General features: G+C 38.7%; 1 protein-coding gene across 3 annotated transcripts in view; it reads left to right on the top strand.

The window, feature by feature from the left end:
* The window catches only part of fancc (FA complementation group C), a 181,488-nt gene that overhangs the window by 35,380 nt on the left and 120,891 nt on the right, over positions 1-25,217 (top strand). For all 3 annotated transcript variants that reach the window (XM_063068860.1, XM_063068859.1, XM_063068861.1), the window contains exons 3-4: positions 3,689-3,773; positions 9,278-9,372. In XM_063068860.1, the coding sequence (XP_062924930.1) occupies positions 3,689-3,773; positions 9,278-9,372 (180 nt within the window). The remainder of the gene's footprint in view (positions 1-3,688; positions 3,774-9,277; positions 9,373-25,217) is intronic.

The following is a 25,217-nucleotide window of genomic DNA, read 5'->3' as shown; positions in this document are numbered from 1 at the left end:
TCAAGCAAAAGTTTTTCACTGTATCTTGGTACATGATACGATTACAAACCAATCACACAGAGAAGCCTGATGGAAACTATTTTTGAATTTAGTATTTTCAGATAAGGGGAGCAGTGGGATAAGTTAGTGGCCATATTTATCAAAGAAATAATCACACTTGAGAGAATGGGTGATAAGATAGGTGGATGATCGAAAGAGACTATATAGTTTGTCTCAAAGAATAATAAAGGGGTATGCACATTGTTTAATAATACTGTGGGAGCTCGTTGGTTGGGAGGATGTCCATAAATCAGGCTTTCATCATTTGAGGAGGGCCTGTACTGTATTCAGGGTAGTTTGGAGAAAAACTACCCTGAGCCCACCATGAGGGTGTCTATGAAGAACACTGTCACAGGAAAGCAGCATCCAACATCAAGAAACCTCACCATCTAGGCCATGTTCTATTCTCACTGTTGCCATGAGGAAGCAGGTACACGAACCTTAGGTTATTACCCCTCAACCATCAGCCTCTTGAACCAGAGTAGATAGCTTCACTCACCCCACAATGAACTGGTACCTCAACCTGTGGATTTACTTTCAAGTACTCTACAACCCACGTTTTCAGTGTTATTTATATTCCTATCTATCTGTCTTTTTTGTATTTGCACTATTTCTTGTCTTTTGTTTATTGGTTGTTTGTCCATTGTTGCTGTGTGCAGTTCTTCATCAATTCTATTCTTTTTTTTTGATAATTAATTTACTTTGAACTCTGAAGTAAAAAAAGGATATCTGAAATAAAAATAAAAATTATTGGAACTATTTAGCAGGTCAGGCAGTATTTGTGGAAGAAGTAGCAGAGTTCACATTTAGAGTTGATGTATGATGAAATTTATTGAGTTGTAACATTAACTGTGTATCTCTGCCTGAAATTTTTAACTATGTTCATTCCTGGGATGAAGGGTTTAACTTGTGAGGAAAGCAAGAGCAGATGGTCCTATGGTCGTTAGAGTTAAGGATAAAGAGAGACGGTTTGATTAAAACACAAGGTTCTGACAAGGTTGGTCAAGGTGGATGCTGAAATTTTCATTAATAGGGAGAGAGGTTTCCAATTTGAAAACATTCTTCCGCTCTGTTTCTCTTTCTGTGCACACGCGTCTTTGGACTGTGGGGGAAACGGGAGTGTCCGAAGGAAACCCAGGCAGTCATGGGGTGAACGTACAAACTCCTACAGACAGCAGCGGGAATTCAGCCTGGGTGTCTGGTACTGCAAAGGACTATGCTAACCATTACACTACTGTAGTTTTAGAATATAAGGCTACCCATTGAAGACAAATGAGAAGGAAACTTTTGGAATTGGTTTATTATTGTCACATGTACTAAGGTACAGTGAAAAGCTTGATTCAAATCAATCGTTACATAGTGCAATGAGGTAGAACAGGGTAAAATCACAGAATCCAGGATAAACATCTACAGAGAAAGTGCAGTGCAGATAAACAATAAGGTGCAAGATCCTAACGAGAGATTGTGAGGTGAAGAGTCCATATTTTTGCAGTAGGGAATTATTCAATAGTCTTATAATTGAGTTTTGTGGATCTTTGGAATTCTCAGCCCGAGTAAATTGTGCAGATTAATTCATTGAAATGTTGAAGACTGGGGTAGAGATGTCTTTGGGTGTTGAAGGCCATGGGAACATGCAGGAGGGTTGAGCAGCCATAACCATTTTGAATGGGAGAGTCGTGTTATGGTGCGTGGTCACCTCCAGTTCCTACACAATATGCCATTGTCCCTTAAGTCCATCAAATTTATGTCATCTTACCGCAGTCCTACTCCCTGCTATTTTTCCTCTGTGTGTTATATTTTCTCTTCACGTAGACATTAAGAAAGAAGATGAACACGAATGTAAATAAACATTTCAAAACCTTAGACTCAGAAATAGATCCCACATCTTCTGTTAGTTGTTCAGGACTTGTGAGATGTTTTAGCAGTAATTATGATTAGCATGAAAATTGAGTTACACCTGAATCAACAAGACTTAATCTTTTAAGTGTACTTACTGTGAGTATAGTACATAAAATGTCGAGTTTCATTCGTTCGAATCATTTTAACACGAGTTAGATTGAAGACTATCACTGCAGGAACTTTTGGATTTAGTTTAATTAGATATATACAGTATGTGTGAACTCCTGAAGTTGCTATTGGTTTAACAGTGCAATGTTGATCACCACTGATCATTTGCTTGTTTCAGTCTGTTCCTTTATTTTTAATGTTTATTTTTATATAAGTAGATTTAACCAGAGTCAGTGATTTATGCTTTGCCAAGTACTTGAAGCGAGCAGGTGAAAAATGCAAGAAATGACGAGGAAGCAGAAATTAGAAAAATATCTTTTAACCAAGTTATAAAAGGAGCTCTTTACTTAGAATATAAAATGTTAGAAGTAAATTAGATTGTTATCGCAGTATCAACCAGACTTGTGTCAAAAGGCTTCCTTTATTTTTTGATGTATACTCAACGGTAGTCAGGATGAACATGAAATGATTCATCAATAATGGATATTTAGAGGTAAGTATTTTAGGGAAATTCCACCATATATCCAGTTATTAACGAGTGTAGTCCTTGTGACCTTCAGATCTTTTTGATGATCATCTTAAATGATTAACTGACGATCAAAAGACTCATGCAGTTAAGGTTTACAGATTTCACATGGATTTCATATGACAGAAGTGTGGAAGTTAGATAATATAAGGAGTAATAAATGTGTTAAAATTAACCAGAAAATAAAATTATTGGGAAAGGCTAAAGGTATAAGTAACGGTTAACTAGACCAACTTCCTAGGAAGGTTGAAGCTACCTCCATGGGTCTAATTAAACTCCAGCTTGTTTTACAGTAGGTTTCAAAAATGTTTCTGTAATCTAGTGAACCGTTGTGAAGCTATTGGACTTTTGTTTTTTAAACATAGGACAGTGCAGAGTGATATCTGGCTTTAAAATGCAACTGAATATGAGTGCTTGTGTACGTGAAGTATCTGGGTTCTGCTGGAGCCCATCATTTTCTATGTGCGGAGTGGTGCGTCTAGTAGATCCTCTGGCTCAAAATGACAGCGAGCAGGTTGAATCCTGACTTTGGGTACTGTGTGGAGTTTGCATGACATCCCTGTAACCACATGGGTTTCTGCCAGGTTCTCCCGTTTTCTCCCTCCTTGCAAAGACATGTGGGTTGGGGCATTAATTGGCCACTATATGTTACTCCTACTGTGTATGTCAGTGAAATAATCTGGAGAGTTGATGAGTATGTAAGGAAAAAAAAGGATAATATAAGATGGGTATAAGTGGATGGTTGATGGTCAGCATAGACGGAATAGGGTAAAGGGCCCATTTCCTTGCTGTATCTCTCTGACTATCAGTACGTGAATGAGTTACACAGTATTGTGTGAATTTATTGTCTGTTTTGAACGAAATGTTTTAGAAATAATATACAATTAAAGAAACTGACAGTGGCATACAGTACATGCATCATATGGATTCCCTGTTCCTCATATGCTTGTCAAAGGTCACCAAAATTAACCTTTACTTTAACATCATGTGGCTGAATAAAGTTAAACACTTGCAGATTTTTTTGATGCTGTTATATTAATATGAAGTAATTCTTTTCTCTGGCTAGTCATGAGGTTTGTATAAATACTGACCAACACATATCTCTTCTTATCGCAGAACACTACTGAAGCATTAAAATTATTTCCAATGATCGGTCAGTTTCTGGGTAGACTTTGCTGGAACCCTTTTGTTGTAGCACATGGTAAGTTTAAAAAACAAAAACCTTTGTTCAGTCGAAGTTATTTTCATCTTCGGGTATAGCTACATAACTTGAGAGGAAGACTTCCTTGAGATCTAATATTATTCTTATAATATTAAAAATTGTATTTTCAGGCATCTTTTCTCTTGTTTTCACTAAATTTCATAGTTCTAACATCTCATCAAGGCAGTAATGATCCGTCATTTAAAATTAATATGATTGGAAACAAGATACCACTTGTCATTTATCATCTTTAATAATTCTGCATAATCATCATTAATAATGCATTAACATAAAAAAATCCAGTCATATTTAATGCTTCTATTGAAACCTTTCTTTAGTCATGGATATGTAGTTTTGATTCTTGGCTGTACCCTACATGATCCTTGGTGTTTTGACTTCTAATACACCTAATGTAACATTAACATATAATAACAATAAATTTAATTTTTAGGACAGCATTGGCCAGGGAGGTTTTATTATGAGGTGAGTTTTAAAGTAATTGGAAATACTGAAGATCTCCTGTATGAAGTAATTGTCAAATTGATAATAATCAAAATCTTGTCTGTAATATATGTTTCAACAGAATGCCAATGTTCCATCATTAGGGATTAGTGAGAATTCTTGTTCGTACTTTTAAGCAGAGAGAAATTACTTTATAAGCTTTATATGATGGCTTCAGTTATAAAGAGGAACCTGGAAGTGTTTTAAGGAATTAAGTATGAAGGACGTAGGAAATAGGCAAGATGAACAGATGAGATGGAAAATAAAAACTTCAAGGGTTACACTTGCATCAGAATCATTTATGAAATCAAAATGCTTCGATTTTGTCAAGTATTAATTATGCTAGAAGATGGAGAAATCACCTGTTTTTGGATGGATATTGACATTGCATCTATGCTTACTGCCACTTTATGTCAATGCTCTTGAGATACTCAAGCTGGTGACCCAAAGCTTAAATAAATAGGTGCCTGTGAAAGAGTATTCTAAAGAAGAAAATAGATATAGCTGCTGGAGAAGGAGACACTAATGTTAGAGCTATTCACTTAGTTGGCTAGAATTGAAGGAACCTGAAATTTGAAAAAAAATTGCTAAGGATTCAAAAATTGCACTTTAAGTTAAATATTAATGTCGTAGATATAAATACCATTAAAATCAGCTTTTGTTTTCAGCAGCAGCTCAGTACATTACAATCACGCCAAACATAATTTAACATAAATTATACATATTCAATATCTGTGCATGTTGAGGGAAATACAGTTCCAGATAGAATTTGCTTTTTTTTCAGGTCAAATTCAGTAATTTTTTTTGCAGTGGGGAAGAAGCTGTTGTTGAACCTTAAAGTATGGGTCTTTAAGCTTTTGTACTTTCTGCCAGACTGCTGCATCGAGAAAAGGCCATGGCCCGGATGGCAGGGGTCCCCAAGGATAGATGTCACCTCCTTGAGATGTGAGAGCTAGAAGGGGACATGAGAAGGCTTTGCAAGTAGGATTAAGGAAAACCCCAAGACATTCTGCATGAAGTCTGTGGAAAAACAGGATGACTAGTGTGAGATTATGACTGATCGGGGATGAAAGAGGAAATGTGCCTAGAGCTAGAGGAGGTAGGTAGGTAGGGGAGATCCTTAGTGAGTACTTGGCTTCAGTATTCACCAGTGAGAGGGACCTTGATTGCTGTGAGGGAGGCATAGTACAGGTTAGTATACTGGAACATGTCAACATTAAGAGAAAGGATATGCTAGAACTTTTGAAAAGCATTTGGATAGATAAGTCCCTGGGGCTGATGGGATATACCCCAGATTACTATGGAAAGTGAGGAAACAGATTGCTTTGTCTTTAGTGATGATCTTTGTGTCCTCATTGATTCTGGAGTGTGGCAGATGTTATTCCTTTGTTCAGGAAAGGTAATAGGGATAACCCTGGGAACTGTAGAACATTGAGCCTTAGATCACTGTTGGGCAAACTATTGGAAAGGTGGCAGGTTGTACCTTACAAGCTTGATTGAATTATTGGAGGCAGTTACAAGACAAATTAATGAATGTAGAGCAGTGGATGTAGTGTATGTGATTTTAGGAAGGCATTTGACAAGTTGGTGTCCAGTGGTGTTCCACAGGGACCAGTTCTGGGACAACTGCTCTGTGTGAGAGATATATATACATATATAAAAAAATGCAAATGCATACACACACTTTTGAAGGTCAAATTTAAAGGCACACTACAGGGTTAATGGCAGGATTCTTAGCAGTGTAGGGGAACTTGAGCTTTACGTCTGTAGGACTCACAAAGTTGATGAAGTGTTCAAGAAGGCTTTCATTGGTCAGGGAATTGAGTTCCAGAACTGTGAGGTAATGTAGCTGTATAAAACTGGTTAGACCACACTTGGAGCATGGTGTTCAGTTCTGGTCACTTCATTGCAGGAAGGATGTAGAAGCATTAGAGAGGGTGCAGAGGAGATTTACCAGGATGTTGGCTGGATTAGAAAACATGTGTAAGGGAGTTTCGTCTTTTATGTTACTGCGGAGGCTAATTAAAATGGCTTCTTTGTTATGTTATACTTGGGAATGCTTCTTTGTTATGTTAAATGCTGAGAAAGTCTCTAGTTGGACATTTGCTTGGATTAGTACAGATAGCAGGGTGCTATTAACCAATTGGGATAGTTGTTATGATTTTGGTGTATCTGGAAGATTTGTATGCGCGGGGTTTTGGGGCAGAAGGTGGGAGAGAAAGACAGAAGATGGACCAGGTGCTGTGAGTCTGCTAACAGGGTCGGACCCCCGAGGAGGGCGTTTGGCGAGGAGCGGAGACGGAGACAGACTAGGGTGGAGCGTCTGGTCGACCACCGTTGTTGGTCCCAGGCAGCCAGTCGAGGAGGTCCGAAGGGTTGCAAGGTGAAGAAGAAGAGTCTTGAGCTCCAACTGTTTTGTGCACAAAGAGATTGAACTTTGATAAGTGTGGCGCCTTTTATTTTCCTTTTATATTTTATTCTCTATTAATTATATAGTTCCAGTAATACCTATAAACTGTAAATCATTTAATCGTATCTGGTGTATTGTCTGTTATTTGGGTGGGGAGGGGTACATCACACAGCATCCACACAAACTAATTACCCAGTTTGGTGGGGCCGAGGGCTGTTTCCCAAGACGACAGCGAGCCGAGTGACCCTGAGGGTGGCCAGGGGAGCTACACATGTCTTATGAGGAAAGGCTGGGTGAGCTGGAGCTTTTCACTCTGGAGTAAAAGAGGATGAGAGGTGATTTGATAGAGGTGTACAAGATGATGGGAGGCATTCATAGAGTGGACAGCCAACACCCTTTTCTCAGGGCAGAAATGGCTAATTGAGGGTGTTACTTTAAGGTGATTGAAAGAAAGCACAGAGCAGATGTCAGAGGTTGGGTTTTCACACAGAAAGTGGTGGATGTGTGCAATGTGTTGCCAGGGCTGGTGGTAGAGGCAGATACATTAGGGACATTTAGGAGATTCTTAAATAGGCAAATGGATGAAAGGAAAATAGAAGGCAAGGTGCGAGGGAGGCATTAGATTGATCATGGAGTAGGTTAAAAGGTCACCACAATGTCACGGGCTGAAGGGCTTGTACTGTGCTGTACTGTTTTATGTTTTAATTCCTGGAACTCGCTATGCATCTCCAGAAGAACTGTGGCACTTCTAGAATGTAGCTCACCATTTCTTTGATGGTCAATAAATTCTGACCCTGCCCATAATCATCCCAAAAATAAATATATATTGAAAAAATTCAAAACCAGGGAAATACTCAGTGTTCTATACAGTAAATTGGAGTTGATTTTGATTCTATCTCACTTGAATCGGAATCTGAATCAGGTTTAATATCACCAGCATATGTCGTGAAATCTGTTAACATTGTGGCAGCAGTACTATTCAGTACATGATAAATATAGGGAAAAAATGGAATTACAGTAATTATGTATATTAGTTAAGTTAAAATAAGTAATATAACAACACAAAGAAAAATAAGAGTAGTGAGGTAGTGTTCATGGGTTCGATGTCCATTTGGAAATTGGCTGGCAGAGAGGAAGAAGCTGTTCCTGAATCGCTGAGTGTGTCTCTTCGCGCTTGTGTACCTCCTTCCTGATGGTAACAATGAGAAGAAGGCATCTCCTGGGTGATGGGGGTCCTTAATGATGGACGTCGCCTTGCTGAGGCACCTCTCCTTGAAGATGTATTGGATACTATGGAGGCTAGCACCCATGATGGAGCTGATTAATTTTACAACTTTCTGCAAGTTATCTTGATCTTGTGCAGGATAGCTCCACCCGTGACCCCCACCACCCACCCCCCCATACCAGACAGTGATGCAGCCAGTCAGAATGCTCTCCACAGTACATCTGCAGAAGTTTTTGAGTGTTTTAAGTGACAAACTAAATCTCCTCAAACTGCTAATGAAATATAGCTGCTGTCTTGCCTTCTTTATAGCTGCATCAATATGTTGTGACCAGGTTCGATCCTCACAGATATTGACACCCAGGAACTTGAAATTGCTCACTCTCTCCACTTTTGATCCCTCTGTGAGGATTGGTTATGTTTCCTCATCTTACCCTTCCTGAAATCCATAATCAGTTCTTTGGTCTTCTTAATGTTGAGTGCAAGGTTGTTGCTATGACACCACTCAGCTAGCTGGTATATCTTGCTCCTGTATGCCCTCTCATCACCATCTGAGATTCTGCTAACAATGGTTGTATCATCAGCAAATTTATAGATAGCATTTGAGTTATGCCAAGCTACACAGTCATGGATGTAGAGAGAGCAGAGCAATGGGCTAAGCATACATCCCTGTGAAACATATCCTTGAAACTTGTGGGCTCAGAGCTAATTTTGATATTAAAGAATCCGTATAGTCCAGCTTCATTGGAATATGACTGGTGTTGGACCACAGAAAACCCAGACCTCAGAGATTGCCCCCAGTCATCTTCCTCTGTACAAGACAACTTTCCGAGTGACATAAGGATTCCCAGAACTGTCTGTAACCTGTGGTTTACGTAAGTAAAAGATACTGTTGGCTGAAATCACAAAAGTTGCTCTGGTAGCTTAATTAGCTACAGATTAGTATTGATCTTAGTAAGTTAGATCTTTGTAAGAACTAATTAATTGGTGTAAATATGTACTACAGATTCAAAAACTGATGAACGATAGGAGTTGCTGGACCATAGAATGTTGGGCTAGAGAGTTTCAACCTGCGACTCTCCAGTCCAACATTGAGACTTTTAGCCTAATCAGTACTATTGTTCTTAAAGTTTACATGTAATCCTGAAATATAGCTTTCTCGTCAATATGGAGATGCTTGTTTCAGATACTCTGTGTGTTTGTTCATTCCTGCTTTGTAAATGATATTCTAATCAGTATCGACAATACAAAATGTGAATATGTTTACAACTACTATTAAAAATCTGGCTGAGAATATTTAGTCAAATCTAGTTTACAAAGTGCACCTCTTTCTTATTTAAATTCAGGCTCCTTTATTGTTTGTTAATGCAGATGAAAGCCAGCAGCACCTGTTGGAATGCTTGTGGTGTCTTTACAGTGCAGAACCTGAGAATCCTGTGGAACAAAAGGCGAATGACTGGATTTGGGTAAGACCTGGCTCTTGCAACTAGTGTCTGACTTTTAAAATGAGTTTATATTCTCACCAGTAATTTCTGTGGGAAGTTCTCCTATTATACCCCTTAATTTAAGTAAATGATCAGTGGAAATCTCAGAAAAATTTGTTTACTGCTGAAACAAATGGCAAGAAACTGTAGAACATTTATGAAGCTTTTAAAATGCGTTTATATACAGTACAGTGGATTCCGGTTAATTGGGCCATCGGTCAATCGAGACAGCTGCTTATTTGGGACAACTGTTAAAGAACAAAAAATATTGAGTAAATAACCAGAATTCTTGTTGTTTATTTGGGATATTATGTCGCTTAATTGGGACAGGAGACTCTTGCCGAACAGTGTCAGACCTGTCTACTCCTGAGGCTGTTAGACACTAAACCATGCTTAGAGCAAACAGTTTTTAAATAGCATGTTCAAAAAGCAGTGATTTTGTCACTGATAGTGGTTGAGAAATAAGCAGTTAAACAATTCAGAACTGTTTTGCTCACTGCATTTTCAAGCATTCAGGCTTGGAGATGCCAGAAACGGCTGGGAGTGAAAATGAACCAACATCACTACTTCAACAAGTTAAGGAAATAAGAAGAAGGTATTGACATTCATCTTGAATGTTACAATGAAAATTTAAGATTTAAAGAATGCAATCGCACAAAGGATTATATGAAGCTAGTTCAATGTCTATACTAGGTGACTGAACTGATTTTGTTCATTTACAGTCAATCAGAAGAACGTGGCAGCTGAATTAATTCCTCCATTGATAACTAGTAGGAACTACTGCATAGTTTTATAGTACTCTAGTAGCATTGTTCTGTTTCTGTTATAATTTGTTCTGTTTTTCATTTAAATACATAATTTATTACTCAGTTAAATGGTAGTTTGACTTTATAATACTTTTTAAAATATTTTCATGAAACTTTGGCTAATTGGGGCAGTCACCTAACTGAGCCAAAATGTATTGGTACTTATGTGTCCTAATTAACTGGAATCCACTGTACCTACTGTACATTTCATGCCTTCGTTTTAGTTGGATTTAAAATAAAGCTAAAATAACACTAATAATTCAATTGGTAATTTTTAATAGATACTGTAAATTATGAATTAACTATGAACTGATGTAAATTGATCTAGTGCCAATTTTTCTAAATGTCACATTGATTCCTATTTTTGAAATGCGATTGATTATTAAAAATATAATTTGTGTATATTGCACAGCATTCAAACACCATACATAATTTTACATAAAATATCATAAGCCAGTGAGTCTCTGCTTGTTTCAGATTGTGAAATAACTCAGATGCTTTACTATCAAATACATTTATATATTTTTTTATCTCTATGGGAAACATTTCATTCATACAAAACAAAAGGTAAATTTTGTTTAGTAACATAATCCTGCCACTGTCTGTATGGAGTTTGTCTGTTGTCCCCGTGACCGTGTAGATTTCCTCTGGGTACTCTGGTTTCATTCCACAGTCGAAAGACGTATCAGTTGGTAGGTTATTAGGTCATTATAGATTGTCCCTTGATTAGGCTAAGTTTAAATTGGGGGTTGCTGGGCAGTGCGACTCGAAGGGCTGGAAGGGCCTGTTGTGTGCTGCATCTCTATAAATAAATAGAATCATAGAAATGATAGAAGGATCTGGTATTGTTTAAGAGCAATTATGCAATTGTTGGCTCTGTGGTTTAATTGAGCCTATAAATGGGTAAATTTTCTGGTGTGAAGGAATGGTACCAGTTGCTAATTTCACATACACTTGTACTTTTGTGGCTGTTAGACCCCAATAGGAAAAATTCCCACAGAAATTACTGGGGAGACTTTCTTTGAGGGCTTGCACTAGAACTTGCTGTGATGAATGCCGTCTCAGTACTGCGTCCTTTTTGGGCAGGCAACTGTGTATCCCCAGACTAATCAAACAGAAGCATTGTGACTGAGCATTTCTTGAGTCTGAATTGTAAATTAAAATATCTAACCCAGCTCCAGATTATGCACAAAGTGACATGGAGAATGAGCAAGAAAGTAAGATGGGAAGAAAAAATATTTCATTTTAAAATGTTTTAATGTCTCCAAATATAATTTCAAATTTGAAGGAGGAAGTCTGCACTCAAAAAGTTGATTTTCAGTGGCAGTGTGACTGTTTAACAGTAATTAAGAATTGCCACTGAATTTAAGACTTGCTTCCACTGAAATGAATAAGGCCTAAATTTTATCCTAGTTAGTTTAAAATCAGAGAAACAGCTTGTAAACAGTCCAATATCCATGAGATCTGCACTAGCCTTCAAGCACCCATTTGCACTAATCCTGCATTACTCCCATTTTTGAAAATTCTCCACCCTTTCTTGTCATCTCCCGCCAAATACTACAGTTTGACACCACACAGTGGTCAGTTAAACTACCAACCCTTGTGCCTTTAGGATGTGAAAAGAAATCAGAAAACCCGAAGGAAATACATGTAGTTATAGGCAGAATGTACAAACTCCACACGGACAGTATCCAAGGTCAGGATTGAACCCAGATCTATCGTGCAGTGAGGAAGTTGTTTCACTATCTGTGCCACCATGATTTAATTTAGTGTTTAGCGTGGATCTGTATTCTAGGAGCATAGCTTCATGTTGTTTTGACGTATTTCAGTGTTGAATCTCATGGGTCGAGATATATATTTTGATGGAAGTGGTTGCTTTGGCTGATTTCTGTGCTTTAATTTTGCATGTGTTTTCATGTATTTCAATGTTCAAATGTCCATTGCCTTCAGTTAACATAAAACTTAATTTAGTAGCTGCTATCATGGCATTAAAGTGGAGATACATTCTAAGAACATGTGTTGACAGCTAGAATGTATGGTAGTATAATTAAAATGCTATATCTGGTCCCTATAGATAATAAATATGCTTCTGTAGCCCACAGCTCAACTACAAATAAAACGAAAGAAGGAGCCATTTATTTAAAAACAAACATGTGTTAGCACTGATGGAGAAACATTTAACAATCTAATATTAATCAAGGCAAACTGTTCATCTTCTTTGGCACTTGGACCATTTATGACATCATTAACCTGCCTTTTTTAAAGAACTGAAGTGACCCCCTCTGTTGCTTAATAATGAGAATGCCCTGCTAACTTCTTAGTTTTAAATCAAAAGTTTAGCATCTGTATAGAATGATTGTTTTACAGTTTTAGACAGCCTCTTGTGTGGTCTTTATTGCAGACATGTCACATTTTAAGCAGAAGAAAAGCCAACTTGGGCTTTTCCATTAGCGTTCTACATTTCAAATTCTGTTCATACCAGGCAATACAATTCAACAACCCAAGCACTTTTTAAAAAAAAACAGAACAAGAACACCATTGGCTATGAAAATTGCTTTGTTCAACAATTTGAGGTAACTGCAGAGCATTTTATTTAGAAGCATATGTAGCAGAAGCAATGTGTTTTGTTAGTTCAGCGTGATACTAATACACCTACAGTTGCCACAACACAACTGTCAGATTCTCAAGAGATGATAAATAAGTTACGTTCTTGATTGAAGAGACTACAATCACTAAATATTAATACTCAGATTTTCTTTAATCACTAGTTTCCCATTAGGGGGTGGTTAAGTATCTAATATACATTTCAAAGTATCCTGTTTCCCATATAAACAGTGAATATGATGTAATGTGGATGTGAATTATATCTTTCAATACTTTACTTAGTTCTTTTGTATTAAGGTAGAATGCATACAGTATCTTGTGGTTATAAATGGACTTCCATAGATTGTAAAATCTAATATCTCGTCTCCTGATATATTTGCTGATCAGCTCTATTCAATTGGATTAGTAAATTATCTTCAGGCCATGAACTTTAGATCCAGTAAACCTAGGAGCCATAAAGATGTGGATTTAAAATATTATTTAATTCAAGAGAAATGCTTACAGATTATGAATTGTCTATGTTAATAAATTCATAATTATGTTCTCACAATTCTCACAATTTTGAATATGAATACTGGATATTGTTTGTATGTAACTTAGAGTTTTGAAGCAAAAGGCAGACCCAGTGTGTGGTGGCTGCATTAGTGATCGTGCTAGGGTTTGGCCATGTCTCTCTGAGTGTCACCACCACTCTCTATGCACATAGGGATAGCTGAGATTAGAACAATACCTATGTTTCTCTCTCTCTGCACTCTTTTTGGACATTAATGGGATTTTGAAAGTGTCATACTGTCAAGATAACAAAAAATGTATATCCAGGAAGAAAGATAGTCAAGATAATTATCAGATATTGGCTCATGTCTTTTTCTCAGTGAAATACAATTAAAAATCACTATACAAATAAATTGCTACATTGCTGTATTAAAGTTGCTTTCTCCTTTATATCTATTCACAAAAAATTTAATACTTGGAAAGCAATCTTAAGTCCTTTCAGCAACTGTGCTGGCTTTTAAAAAAATTATACAGATTTATTCACCAATGCTATCTTGTGGATCTGTCTACTTTTCTATGATGATTGGAGTTTTGAGCTAATAAGCCATTGTCTGCAAATGCCTATCTCAGCCTCTTCTCATCATCTAAGGAAAAAGTACTGATAATATACAGAACTGTGTAATTTCATGGGACATCTGGTGTATCAACTGCACATAAATTTCTGGAGACACTTGATTTAAAAAAAAATTCCTCTGTCCAGCTTGAGTTATTAATATTTGAGTGCAACCTATACTCACCTTCAAAAACACAGGCCCTATAAATCTGAGGAAAAGATTTAATTTACAGCATTCAGCAAAATATTTCACCAAGTAAAATTCTGCAGCTGCTTGAAATTTGAAACAAAAACAAAATAATGGATGTATGGGGTTTAACAACTTATCTGCATTTGGTGTCTATGCCACCTATCTAGTGAGGTGTGCATGTAACTGCAGTCATCTAAGGGTATCATTAACCTGTTATTGCTCAATCCTGTGGCTATATCCAATTTGTTTCTCCATAGGTTGCCAAACATTTGAGGGTTGTGTAACTACAGCATAAGCAAAGATTCCACCCACCCTGGACATGCTTTGTTCCCCCTCTCACTGGGCAGAAGTTGCAAAAGCCTGAAAGCATGCACCACGATGAGCTAGGATAACTACTCTACTGATATAAGACTATTAAATGGTTTCCCAGTATGATAAGATGGACTCTCAAACTCACAATGTACCGCATTTTGATTTTGCATCTTACCGTCTACCTGCAATGCACTTTCTCTTTTGTAACACTTTACTCTGCTCCTTTGTCTTATGGTCTTATTCAGGGCGACAATTGTTATGGAGAGAAGGCAGGAGAATGGGGTTGAGAGGGATAGTAAATCAGCCATGATGGAATGCTAGCTAAGACTCGATGGGGCAAATGGCCCAGTTCCACCCCTATTTCTTATGGTCTTTATTCAGCACTCTGTTAATGTTTTATCTTGTTCTACCTCAAAGCACTGTTGAAATGAAATGATCTGTATGAAAGGTATGCAAATAGGTTTTTCACTACACCTTGTACATGTGACTTCAATAAACAAATGTACTCATTGTTTGGCAGGAGGAGGAGTCTTATTGAGAATTATTCTCAGCAATTCAAATATGCTCTCAAAAGCTTGAAAGATTGTAATATTCCACTGACTCATGAAATCCATGGTCCCGGAGAAGGAATATTTGCGATAGCACTACAACCTTAAAGTTCCTTTACAGAAGGAGCGGAACACCTCCCTAACTATCCACTGCACCTACTGTTCACGTGAGGCAGTACCTGCAGGTCCCACTTTGACCTTCTCAGCCCCCTTAGAACCCACAGAAATGGAGTGGAAGCAAGTCACTTGCGATCTCGAGACTCCCTAGGAAGAGGAAGCTATGATAACACTTTTGGGCAAATAAATTACTAAAGATTATGCTGCCAATGCAGTGAATAGCAGCCTATAAAATATTGTTTTGTGATCATTTGCAGTGAAAATGTAATCCACAAATCGAAGGAAAATCTAAACTTGACATGCTACTTATGAAGGGCTAAGAAACCGTGCAGCAGACTCAGTTTTAGGAGATGACCTCATGTTATAAGTGAGGTCTGGACATTCATACTTTAAGACAGGGAATGATGGCAGGATGTGGCAGCACATAAAAACAAATTATTGCATGACTACCAGACATTTGTGATCCAGAGCTATAAATTATAAACTTTGGTGTTTTTTTTAATCATGTGTGATGAAGATTTAACTAAGAAGCAAAACAAAATTAAATAAGGGCTGTAATTTAGTTCTGCTGTGAAGTTGTTAAAAATGATTTGTTTAATTGTAAGCAGCTTCTAAGGATGATTGGATTGGTAGTCAAAGATCTTGTGATTAGATTTATCAGTTTTTGTATTGGATCATGCTCTTCTGTATGTCAAAGTATTTAAAGGTTTTGCATTTCCAATTTAAATGCAATTTTCAAAGCGACCTTAATATTTTCATTGATATTCTTTTTACCTAAATGGCCTTGTCCTCTGCTGTGTCCAGTTTTGCTTTCTGAGCCTTGTTTATAATCTGATTGATAGCAGCAATGTACAGTACTGGGCAAAAGTCTCAGGCACATAAATATAGCTAGGGTGCATAGTACTGTTGTAATTTTATGTATTGCACTGTACTACCGCAAAAAAAATCGTGACATTCATGAGCGATTATAAACCTCATTCTGATATGGGTCTCTATTGAGGACTTAGAGTGGGGGAGGGCAGGGAGAGGGGAATCGTGGTTGGGAAAAGAGGAAGGGAGAGAGGAGCAGGTGGGAAGCACTAGAATGACATTCTGTAATGGTCAATAAACTAGTTGTCTGTTGACTCAGCTGGATGTGTCTTCACCTGTGCCACCCCGCCCTGGCACTCCTCTGCCACCTGTCCCTTTCCACTCCATGTTGACAAATACAGTACTGTGCACCCTAACTATATATACGTATATCTACGTGCCTAAGTCTTTTGCACAGTACTGTAGTTTTAATTTGATTTCTCTGAAGAAAGGCCCGCTATTCTTTAACCTTCTAGCCCATTCAGATTTGTACTCTGCATCTATAAATGGCATGTGGTGATGATGCGGTGGGGGGAAGGGGGGTTGATGGTGAGGTGGAGGGTGAATTGGAGATGACCTCCATGGCTAAAATTCAGAACCCTTCCATTTTACCCTTTCATGTCCAAAGGCAAAGTTGTCTACAGAAATATTGCTGCAAGGAATTCATTGTTGAAGGTCCCAAGGACCCAGCAAAAAAAGCTGTTTCTCGGAAACAAATAACTGGATGCCGCCCAACCAGTAGAAACCACAGAACATCCACGGTGTATGGTCTGAGTGAAATCCAGCATAATTAGTAGCTGATGAGATTTTTGGCTTTTCTACCATAACTCTCAAGGACTGATTTGATGAGAATGACCAGGTGATTACAATCAGTCGGCTCCGAGAGAGATATCACATTCTCAACGCTTGACGCCAGAATCCTGAAACAGACATGCTGAGCTCTGTCATTGAAAGAAATTACCAGGTGATTAGAGGAAAAGATAGGTATATGTTTTCAAAGTCTCCTTGGTAAAGAGTGCCTTCTGGGAATCCATGATCCTTGACTGCTGATGGTGATGAGGACATATTTGGATAGTATTGATAATCTTAAATCCGTTCATCGAGAACACTGTAAATTGCAGAAGGAATGCATCACCTCTCAAACTACTCACCAGCTTCCCTTATTAAGCAGCAGCTGCTTCAGAATCCAAACTGGCTTTACTATCACTGGCATACTGTATGTTGTGATATTTGTGCTTTTACGATGGCAGTGTAGTGCAATGTAAGCTACAGAACAAGTAAGTAATGCAAAAAGTGAGGTACTGTTCATGGTCCCTTCAGAGATCTGATGGTGGAGGGGAAGAAGCTGTTCCCAACACATTGTGTGCCTTCAGTGTCCCTGATGGTAGCCATAAGAACGTCATTGAGACCCCCCATAATTGCAAGTCACTTTCTTTTCTTCTCTACTCAAATCTTATAATAACTAAGTCAGACTAACATTTGCTTCCTAATTATTTGCTACATTTGCATGTTGGTTTTCAGCACCTTGTGCACAAATACATTAAAGATCTTTTGAACATAAACATTAGTCAATCATTTACACGTTATAAAAAGAAACTCGTTTAGTCTGTTTTGTGCATCACAATAGGCTTCATATTCTCCATATTATATTCCACCTGCTGTGTTCTTGTCCACTCACTCAGCTTAGCTGTATCCCCTTGAAGTCTCTTTATATCTTTCCTGTTCACAATCCTACCTAATTTTATATTGTCAACAAACTTGGAAATATGACATTTGACTCCCGCAACCAAGTTGTCGATACAGACTGAAAACCTGGGACACACCTCTAATCCCTGTGGTACTCCACTGCTCACAGCCTGCCAACCTGTGTAAAATCTCTCTGTTCTTTTTTGCTTTCTGTCTAATAATGTTACCTCAGTTGCTGGGTTCAGGTTCTGATTTGTCAACATTGGTGTGTTTATTTATAAAGAGCTTACCAGAGCCTGAGGATTTATAACTTTTTTGATCATCAGATTTGTACAATTGTGTCCTATCAAGTTTGGGATGTGTAATCAGCCTTTGGAGAGGGGCTCTAAAATCTTTAGGATGTGCTGATAGGAGGGCTGTATTGATGAATATGGATGTGGCATGCAGAGAGAAAAAGAAAAGGGGACTCGCAGATTGTGAGAATTAATATGATGGAGAAAGTAGATTGATGGTTTGGGGTGACTGTAGGATATGGATAAATATGGAACTGTATTCAAGTTTCTTGGCATTTGATCAAATCACTGGATGTAGGAGACAGCTATGATACTTGTGCTGGAGACTACCTCCAGTGTCTAAATGTACAGGCAGGCATGCTGATTTGCTGAAAACCAAAATACAACACATGCTGGAAAAATGAAAAAAAAACAAAATGCTGGAAGCAGTCAACAGGCCAGGCAGCGAATGTGGAAAGAGAAATGGAGTTGATGTTAAACCAGGAAAGAGAAAACAAATTTTAATTTGCAGAGACGATGGGAATGGGATACTTTATACCTTATACTTTATTGTCGCCAAACAATTGATACTAGAACGTACAATCATCATAGCGATATTTGATTCTGCATTTCCCGCTCCCTGGATTACAAATCGATAGTAAATATTAAAAATTTAAATTATATATCATAAATAGAAAATATAAAAATGGAATGTGTGCAAAAAAATGGAGATGCAGGTCTGGATATTTGGAGGGTACGGCCCAGATCCAGGTCAGGATCCATTCAGCAGTCTTATCACAGTTGGAAAGAAGCTGTTCTCAAATCTGGCCGTACGAGTCTTCAGGCAGCTGAACCTTCTCCCGGAGGGAAGAGGGAGGAAAAGTGTGTTCGATGGATAGGACGGAGGAAATTACCTTGCCCATTTGAGAGTAGGATTGACGTGGTGTTAAGCTGGAGATGAAGTTCATTGGTTAGTAGGTAATGGGGATAGCTTAAATGAGAGAACATAAACTAAGGAATATAACAGTTGTTGAATTTGATACAGAGTCTAGAAAGCTGCACCAGGCCCAGACAGAAGGTGAGCTACATTGAGCCTTGTTTCAATAATGCAGGAGCCTAAACTGAGATTAAGGTGGGAGTAGGATGAAGAATTAATGGCATATCTTGGGACTGAATGCAGATGCTTCACAGGTGGAATTAAAAGATTCCACATCACCATTTAGATGGGAAGGCAGCTCACCCATCTTCTGCATTTTATCCCTTAATCAACCCTTCAAACCATATTGTCAGTCATCAATTCCATGAACTTTGTCATATCTTCTATATTACAAAATTGACTGCAGTAACTTTAGAAATTCTTTTATTACCTGTAAATTGATTTAACAAAATTGAGTAAGATACCATTTGGAATCCAAATTCTTTGTCACTGAACCAAGAGATTCACAAGTGTCAGAATGTATTAAAAATCCCTGTGGAAGTGCAGGTATTTATTAATATTGTAACTGTCTTGCTCTATGGTATCTTTTAGCATTAAAAAATGGGGTAACTCTCAAATTCAGTTGATTTAAATGTGGGAAAGAGGTACATGTGAAGTCCTTGACAGGTTTCACAGCTGGAGCCGAGAGAGATGGGGGAGGTCTTAAATGGATTTCTTGGATCTGCATTTACTCGGGTAATGGAGACAGAATCTATAAAAGTGAGGCAAAAATAAAAACATTGAGGCCGTGGACCATAAGGTATTACACAGCAGGTGCCTAATGTCTTGAGGCAAATTAGGATGGATAAATCCTCAGGGGCTGACAAGGTGTTACCTTGGACTTTGAGAGAGGCGAGTGCAGAAATTGCAGGGGCCCTAACAGGGACATTTAAAATGAACTTAGTCACGGGTGAGATGCCAGAGTATTGGAAGAAAGCTAATGTTGTTCCGCTGTTAAAGAAAGGCTCTGAGAATAAGCCAGGAAATTGTAGGTCAGTGAGCATAATGTCAGTAGTGGGAAAGTTATTGGAAGGTATTCTAAGAGACTGTATTTGGATAAACAGGGACTAATTTGGGATAGTCAACATGGCTTTGTGTGTGGTAGAGTTTTGAGAATGTTATCAGGAAAGTTGATGAAAGAGAGTCAGTGGATGTTGTCCGTATTGACTTTAGCAAGGCCGTTGACAAGGCCTCACATGGAAGGTTGATCAAGAAGGTTAAGTACTTGCTATTCAGGATGAAGTAGTAGATTTGATTAAACTTCGGCTTCACGGGAGAAACCAGGAAGTGGTAGTAGATGGTTGCCTCTCTGACTAAAAGCCTGTGACTAGTGGTGTGCTGCAGGGACTGGTACTAGGTCAGTTGTTATTTGTCATCTATATCAATAATCTGGATGATAATATGGTTAACTGGATAATGTGGACGATGCCAAGACTTGGGGTGTAGCGGACAGTGAGGAAGGCTATCAGAGCTTGTCGCGGGGTCGGGACTAGCTGTAAAAATGGGCTGAAAAATAGCAGATGGAATTTAATGCAGATAAGTGTGAGATGTTGCACATTGGGAGGACCAACCAGAATTAGGGCTTGCACAATAGGGCACTGAGAAGTGCAGTAGAAGAGTGACTGCAAATACCGATCCGTAATTTTTTGAACATGGGGTCATATGTATTTAGGGTCTTAAAGAGATCTTTTGGCACATTAGCCTTCCTAAATCAAGGTATTGGGAAAAGGAGTTGGGATATTATATTGAAGTTGTATAAGTTGTTGGTGTGGCCTACTTTGGAGTATTGGGTGCAGTTCTGGTCACCCACCTGCAGGAAAGATATCAATAAGATTAAAAGAGTGCAAAGAAAATTGATAAGGATGCTGCTGGGACTTGAGGACTTGAGTTGTAGGGAAAGGTAGAATAGGTTAGGATTTTATTTCCTACAGCATAGGAGAATGATGAGAAATTTGATAGAGGTACAGTATACAAAATTATGAGGGGTATAAATAGGGTAAATGCAAGCAGGCTTTTTCCACTGAGGTTGGGTGAAGCTAGAACTAGAGGTCATGGGTTAAGGGTGAAAAGTGAGGTGTTTTAGGGGAACACAAGGGGGAACTTCTTCACAGAGGGTTTTGAGAGTGGGGAATGAAGTTCTAGTGGAAGTGGTGAATGTGGATTCGATTTAGATTGGTCATGGATACGAGGGAAATGGAGGGCTATGGTCTGCATGCAAGTTGATGGGACTAGGCAGCATTATAGTTTGGCATGGACTAGATGGGCCAAATGGCCTGTTTCTGTGCTGTAGTGTTCTATGACTCTAAAACTTGAAGACACAGATCAGCCAGCTGTGATTTTCTCTCCCCCCGCCCACCCCCCCTCCCCCCCCACACACACAGGCAGAATTTGTTTAACTCACCAAGTAACAGCTTCACACAAGGATTGACCATTTTGGACTGCGTTGATACTGAGCAACAAATTGACATGGGTGTATTCAGAAACAGTAATTTTTGCTTGATCTGCCCATTGAGTGCAGGCATCTCACTGCCGGCAGCAAGCTCTGACTCCCTTGAAATGTTGTTTGCGTTCCCAATCTGAACACAATTAGGAATGTTACTCTACAAAGTTTTCTTGAATTGCATGTATGGTGTATAATACATTGAATAGAAATATGCTTAAAGTAAATTATTTCCCATTTCTAAAAATAGCTGTCATAAAATTTGATTACATTTCAGGCAAATGGCATAGAATGGATCACGCAGTTTTGCTTGGCTGCAATCAACCTCTCTCTTTGATTGCCCGATATACCTGTTGCCGTGACATGAAGCTGGCCTTGTTAGCTGGTCTACTTTTCTATTTCCTTTTCATACAGGCATGCTGCCCTATGGCTGCTAACGTAGTAGTCATTCTGAGACTGGCTGAACATGATTGAGTGTGCCTACATTTCAAATGACAGTCAAACTGTTTTTTGAAATCGCATTTTCTAAATGTATGGCTATAGTCACTTCTGTGTTTAAATCTATGAAAGAACCTTTGTGTTCTGATTGATAGAACTTATTGAACCACAATCTGTGGGTTTGTTCAGCCAAACTAACATGGGGCTGTTTCCTTAGAAGCCAGAAGTCCAGTAATTTTTTCTATATTAAGTCTTAGTTGATACTTTCCATTGCTTAGGCAATTTGGAGTTAAGGAGTCCAGGAATAGAATATAGCTGTAGTGAAGTGTATTTTCACATTTTTCATTTACTGTGCTGCCCAATGAGTTAGTTTGCTACTGTTGTGAATAAAAAACAAAACAGACCTTACTCTTCAATACACCATCCTTTTATAGCACGTACACAAACTCACGAACTACTTGCTGTTTTCAACAGAAATTGTCCAAGGAATTACTGCAGCATGTCCTTTCACTTCACAATGTGCATAGGGTTTTCAGTTCTGAAAAAGGCTTTCTGATATTGTACTGTATATACTGCACCCACCCAGTTCAACGCAGGCTATCAATATCTATTCTAATCCTCCTCATGTATCTATCTGGCTTTCCTTTAAATTAATCTGTGGTGCAACTGGGAATAACCAATTCAGTTCATCATACCACTGTTTGGAAAATGTTTTTCAGAGTTCCTTAATAAATGTACCAGTGTTTATCTCGGAACTCTTTAATTTGGAACTCCCAGTAAATTTAAATTACTACACCAAAGCTTTTATTTATCTCTGTTTGGTCACTCTCTTTTAATGCCCTGTTTTAAATATCCATACATTTATTGTTATTCGGAATGACATTGTTTCAAATACGGTCATAACTTTCTTTTATATTAATTCTGGTTTGTTTAACTGACAAATGGCAATATTGAAATTCTTTGTTTCCCTCTTAAGGGATTAGTTGTATGCAACACAGTTATTGGAGATCTGCTCTTATTTGACTCCAGTAAAATTTAACCATTATCTGTAAGTTTAAATAACTAAATTTGTTACTGGACAAAAACCAGAAAGATCTGTAGAGAGGAGATCATATCACACCCTATAAGCCAGGAAATTTAAATACAGTTAATTAAGTGAAATTCAGTTCAGTTTGTGCAGTAGAATTTAAAAAGTATTTCTCAGTGACAAATTTTTACTAAACCAGCTAGTTTATAACTCTCTTTATCACAAAGAACTCTTCTATCTGTATCTGGTCTCCTGATGCCTCCAGACCCAGACCACAAACTACGTGGTGGAGTTTTAACCTCTGAAATGACTTAATGTTTGAGTCAAGAGCAAACTAAAATAGAGCTGAAATTTTGAAGTAAAAATAAAATGGTGGAAACACTCAGAGGGTCAAGCAGTCTTTATGTAAGTGGTGACAGAGTTAAAGTTTTATTAAATTAATCTAATCTGCTTTCATTTTAATATCTGTCTCAATTGAAGAAACCCATTATATATTTAAAAAAATCAATAAGAATCAAGCAATTGGATTATTGACTTTGCCACAGACATACAACCAACCCAATGTGGCCTAGTGGGCACTGCAGTATTTCTGTAAAAATCAGAAGAGTTGATTCACTGGTTACTCCAGAAAGACATAGTCAAACTCTGAAAACTGTGCATTCCATCCAAGGTTACAGATATTCCTTGTTGGTCATGTCACACCCAAGGCATTCTTACTTGTCATCAGGAAGGCAAAGCGAGAGTACTCACAGAAAATGCACAGGTATCTTTGTGGCATCAGGGACACACTGCGCATGTGGCAAAGTATACAAACCATAACAGATTACAAGACTACCCTTCCTTGAAGCCTTGATGCCTCCTTTCCTGATAGGCTGAATGGCTTCTATGCAGGATTTGACAAAATGAATGATGTATCATGAAGGAAAGCCCCCTCTCTCCCCGAGGAACAGGCACCCTGTCTGGCCGCAGCTGAGTAGAGGAGGAGCCTAGCCAGCGTAAATCCAAGCAAAGCTGCGGGGCCAGACAGTTCGGGTGCTGAGGGATTGTACGGCGCAGCTAACTGAGGTCTTATTGGATCAGTTTAATTTCTCTTTGCAACAGTCTGCTGTCCCTGCAGGCTTCAAGGCAGCCAGCATCATTCTGCTGCCCAAGCGTGTGACGGTAACTGACCAAAACAGTTACCACCCAGTAGCTCTGACCTCAACAATCATGAAGTGCTATGAGCGGCTGGAATGGATTGTATAAAATCTGACCTTCCAGTTACATTGGACCCTTTCCAATTTGCCTACCGCTCAAACTGGTGCATTGATAATGCCATAGTTTCGGCCCTGTCACACCTAGAAAACAATGCCTTACATGCGAGGTTATTGTTCATTGACTTCAGCTCAGCGTTTAATATGATTATCCCATAGAGGCGGGTTGGTAAACTGTTCTCGCTGGGATTCAACACTCCTCTCTGTCACTGGATCTTTAACTTCTTGACAGAAAGACCCCAGTCAGTCCGAGTTGGCAGCAACATTACAAGTTCCATCTGGCTGAGTATTGGTGACCTGCAGGGCTGTGTGCTCAGCCCATCGCTGTCCATGCTGCTGACTTATGACTGCTCTGGCACATCCAACTCAAACTGCATCATCAAGTTTGCTGTTGATACAACAGTCGTTGGCCTTGTCAACGATATTTTTTGAGTCTACCTACAAAGAGGAAGTCAGTTAGGGTGCCTGTTACTCAGGGGAGAGGGGGTTTTCCTCGATGTCACATCATTCATTTTGTCAAATGGTATGAGAACATCAACCAGAGTCCCAACATGGACAAGAAAAAAGAGATGCTTGTGCACTTCAGGAAGGTGTAGATCAACCACTTTCCATTGCACACCAATGGCTCTGCCATAGAGAGAGTGAAGAACATGAAGTTCCTTAGCGTGCACATAATGGATGATCTAACCTGGACCCACAACACCACCTCATTAGTCAAGATTGCTCAGCAGTGTCTACATGGACTGAGAAGACTGAAGCTTGCAAGTATCTCCTCCCCCATTCTAACAACGTTTTACAGGAGCACCATCAGGAGTGTCCTGCCTGGCTGCATCATTGTGTGGTACAAAGGCTGCAAGGCATCAGATTGCAAGACCCTGCAGAGGATCGTAAAAACTGCCGAGAGGTCCCCCCCCCCCCATTTATATTGTTTACCAGGAGAATTGTTTACGAAGGTCCCAAAACACTAAGGATCCCTACCACCATTCTCATAATCTATTTGACTCACTACTGTCAGGAAGGAGATACAGAAGCATCAGGACTAGGACTGTCAGACTTGCTAACAGCTTCTTCCTTTAGGCTGAGAGACCAATGAATACCCAGCCAGCACCGAGGCCTCGTCACTAGGATAGCAAGCAGTTTACTGCTTACTCGTGCTGCACACTGCGTGCACTTTGAATTATATTTTAATAACTTGTGTTAATAT

The sequence above is a fragment of the Mobula hypostoma genome, chromosome 16 (genome assembly GCF_963921235.1).
Source record: "Mobula hypostoma chromosome 16, sMobHyp1.1, whole genome shotgun sequence".
NCBI classification, from domain to species: Eukaryota; Metazoa; Chordata; class Chondrichthyes; order Myliobatiformes; family Myliobatidae; genus Mobula; species Mobula hypostoma.
Note: the sequence above shows the minus strand (reverse complement) of the source record. Positions and strands in the feature narration are given on the sequence as shown.